General features: G+C 36.6%; 1 protein-coding gene across 2 annotated transcripts in view; it reads right to left on the bottom strand.

Annotated features, from left to right (window-relative positions):
• The window catches only part of LOC117397161 (kin of IRRE-like protein 3), a 159,286-nt gene extending 157,455 nt beyond the window's left edge, over positions 1-1,831 (bottom strand). The window contains exon 1 of one of the 2 annotated variants that reach the window (XM_059010085.1): positions 1,420-1,831. In XM_059010085.1, the coding sequence (XP_058866068.1) occupies positions 1,420-1,501 (82 nt within the window). In that variant the 5' untranslated portion in view covers positions 1,502-1,831. The remainder of the gene's footprint in view (positions 1-1,419) is intronic. The other variant, XM_059010084.1, reaches the window with a different exon arrangement.
• Between the last annotated feature and the right edge of the window lie 1,430 nt (positions 1,832-3,261).

The raw sequence follows: 3,261 nt of genomic DNA, 5'->3' as shown, positions 1-3,261 counted from the left end.
TCCCTCAGTATCCATACAGTAATTAAATAGACGGGTATTTTTAAACTAAACTGCATCCCAGAGGGGATAGCTATGTACCATTTTCCCCTCTGGAAGCTTAACAAACTGGAAAAGATTCAGAATGCCCCCCCCCCCCCCCCACCCCCCTTACAAACCCATAAAAAAGATATCATAAAACTGCCAGCCTTTTGTGAATTGCTCTAGTCATCTTAAACCCACAGAGAGCATTTTTAAAACTTCATTAGTCAGATTCAGATTAGAGAACAGTGTCTTCTGATATATATATTGTATAGATATAGTATATATACATATTTTTTCTCCTCAGATCTAAGGAAGGGGTTTTTGTGTGACTGTGTTGAATTTCATAAAATAACTATTAAGAACTTAACAGCTTTAAAAATAAAAGAAAAAGGATAAATAAATACATTAATACATAAATAAACAGGGCTCTCAACAACAAACAGTTGAGGTGTGAAAAATGTTCAATTTCACGGATCTCTAAAAGACGGTGACTCAAATATAAGAGATTTGTTTTCCACCCTTCCACTTAGTTTAGCTTCTGAGGATTAGAGCACACAAACACACACACACACACACACACTCACACACACACACACACACACACCTAAGAACAAAGTCAAGTTCCAGCCAGGGTCATGAACTCTGAAAGAGAGACCTTCTTTCTTAAAATCACGGACACCTCACATTGTTTGTGGCTCACCTAGGAGATTGCGTGGGTTAAAGTCCAATTTATTTACACAGAAAATAAATCAGGCACACTTCAAGGTGTTACTGTTTATCTTCGAGGATTTCTACTCAGTACCACCACCTGGTGGACGATTACCAATATTACTGCCTTTATAGCAAATCTTTATATTTTGGAGAATGTGAATGTTTAATAAAAGACAAATCTGGATATTCTCTTTGTATGTGATTTCACTTGTTGAAGAATATAAAGACACTGAGTGGCATGCCCCAATTTGCCTGACAAAATACCCGCTACACCTCCAAATAATAAAACCAGTGAAGTTTCACCCTTCCCAGAATGATGATCTATTGACTACAGTAATGGGCTGTAAAAGGTTTTCAAACACATTTTTATATTACTGTGTTGCCAATAAACAGATATAAAACCTGCAGCATTTGAAAGAGGAAATCAACTCAATAAAGGCACTCTGAAAGTCTAAGAGCTAGGCTACCAGCAGAAGCAATAAACGGTCCAACATCCACATAGCAAGAACTTGCTCATAAGTCAGCATTCCTAGTTTTACAAGCATCCCGATTTGCAGCAAGGAAACGCTGCCAGTCCTGACTGGCAACTAAGGAAGAGATGCATTTGCACAGTCGGGGCCAGCCTATTAATAGCCATGCATATACAATAGAAATGCAGTATCTGAAAAGAAACCCCCCGGTTCTTACCTTGTCCCGCAAGCGAGAAGTAGAGAAGGATGCAAGCTTCGCCGGGTCTCATTGCTAGAGAGAAGTCAAAGTAGTTGTGCATGTACAGCGGTAAGTAGGAATGCAAATGAACTTCGTACAGTACAGTGCGGTACACTTCAGTGAGTCTCCCTTGTCGAGCTCTTTGTTTTTATTCGTCTGCTGTTTATGATTGAGTTCCTGTTTGTTTGTTTTTCTTAGTCCCTCTCGGACTCTGTGCCAGCTTGCCAGCTTTGCTCTGCTGTGCTCTTCTGTTGATGTGAGTGTTCTGTTTCTCTCTCTCTCTCTCTCTCTCTCTCTCTCTCTCTCTCTCTCTCTCTCTCCCTCACTGGCACTCTATTCTCAATCTAGGAGCATCAGCCTCAGACACACACACACACACACACACACACGCTCACAGAGACACACAGAGCAGCTCAGTACAGTACAGTACAGAGCGCTCTGAAGCTCCAAAGCTTTGCTCCTCCCTCCTTCAACTCCCTGTCTGTCTGTCTGAGTGACTGTGCCTCAGTGAGACACTGAAGGAATCAGACTTAATCTCTGAAAACTAGGCTACCATGGAAGGGTCATCTCCAATTAGGCAGTCAGCTCCAATTAAGGGGTTCAACACTTCCCCCTGGCAATAACACCCACCTAAGCCTGTTTAATATATATATATATATATATATATATATATATATATATATATATATATATATATATATATATATATATATATATTATTATTATTTATTTCTTAGCAGACGCCCTTATCCAGGGCAACTTACAATTGTAAGCAAATACATTAAGTGTTACAATACAAGTAATACAATAAGAGCAAGAAATACAATAACAAGAAATACAATAATGTTCGATTCTCATATATATATATATATATATATATATATATATATATATATATATATATATATATATATATATATATATATATATATTATTTGGAAAACTGGAGAACTACAAAACAATATGTAATTCAATATCTGTATATATATACATATAAAATCTGACATTTCAAAATCCAACATGAAATACTATACTACTATTATGGCTTCCAGTAGACTTTTGCGATCTAAATGATGTTCATATAGTTTTTTTTTTTTTTTTTAATGTCTCAATCCTAAAATTCTAGGTGATGCAAAATATTTGCTATAGCTCTCTCTGTGTCTCCCTCTCTCTCTCTCTCCCTCTCCCTCTCCCTCTCTATTATTATTATTATTATTATTATTATTATTATTATTATTATTATTATTATTATTATTATTATTATTATTATTGTATGTTACAGTCTGTTACTGCTTGAAGCCTCAAGAGAGAAAAAAAAGCAGATTCTCTATCTTACTTTCAAAAACAACATTTTTCTCTAGAAATCAATTTCATCATTCAGTTTTAGAGCATTGTAATGTTTGATTCTCATACAGTCAGACCTTAGTTTTTTATATAGAGTCTGTTTTCTATAACAAAAAATTAAAATTTAAAAAATGAACTAATACCGGCTGCAGACACAGAACGCTATAAAGGGCTTCAGGGTAGCATCAATGTGAAGTACGGTTCTCTCGGGCTGTTTAAAGACTTCACAGGGAGTTCCTAGGATGCTTGTGTACAGTGAATCCAGCATTGCAGAGGCACTATTTAATAGACTCAACTTTTCATAGAGTCTTTACTTCAATGTACTTTCATGTAGATAGAAAGTGGGACAGCAGCACCAGTTTGACCTTCCTGCATATAAATCCTGCCTACTTACTGCAGCACAGTGATCTCTGATGCAGACTGTACAATGATATCTGTAGCTGCAGATAAACAAGCCATTGTCGTCAGCATCCTTAC

The sequence above is a fragment of the Acipenser ruthenus genome, chromosome 40 (genome assembly GCF_902713425.1).
Source record: "Acipenser ruthenus chromosome 40, fAciRut3.2 maternal haplotype, whole genome shotgun sequence".
Lineage (NCBI taxonomy): Eukaryota > Metazoa > Chordata > Actinopteri > Acipenseriformes > Acipenseridae > Acipenser > Acipenser ruthenus.
The sequence above is the reverse complement of the archived record's forward strand: the minus strand, read 5'-3'. Positions and strand labels throughout refer to the sequence as shown.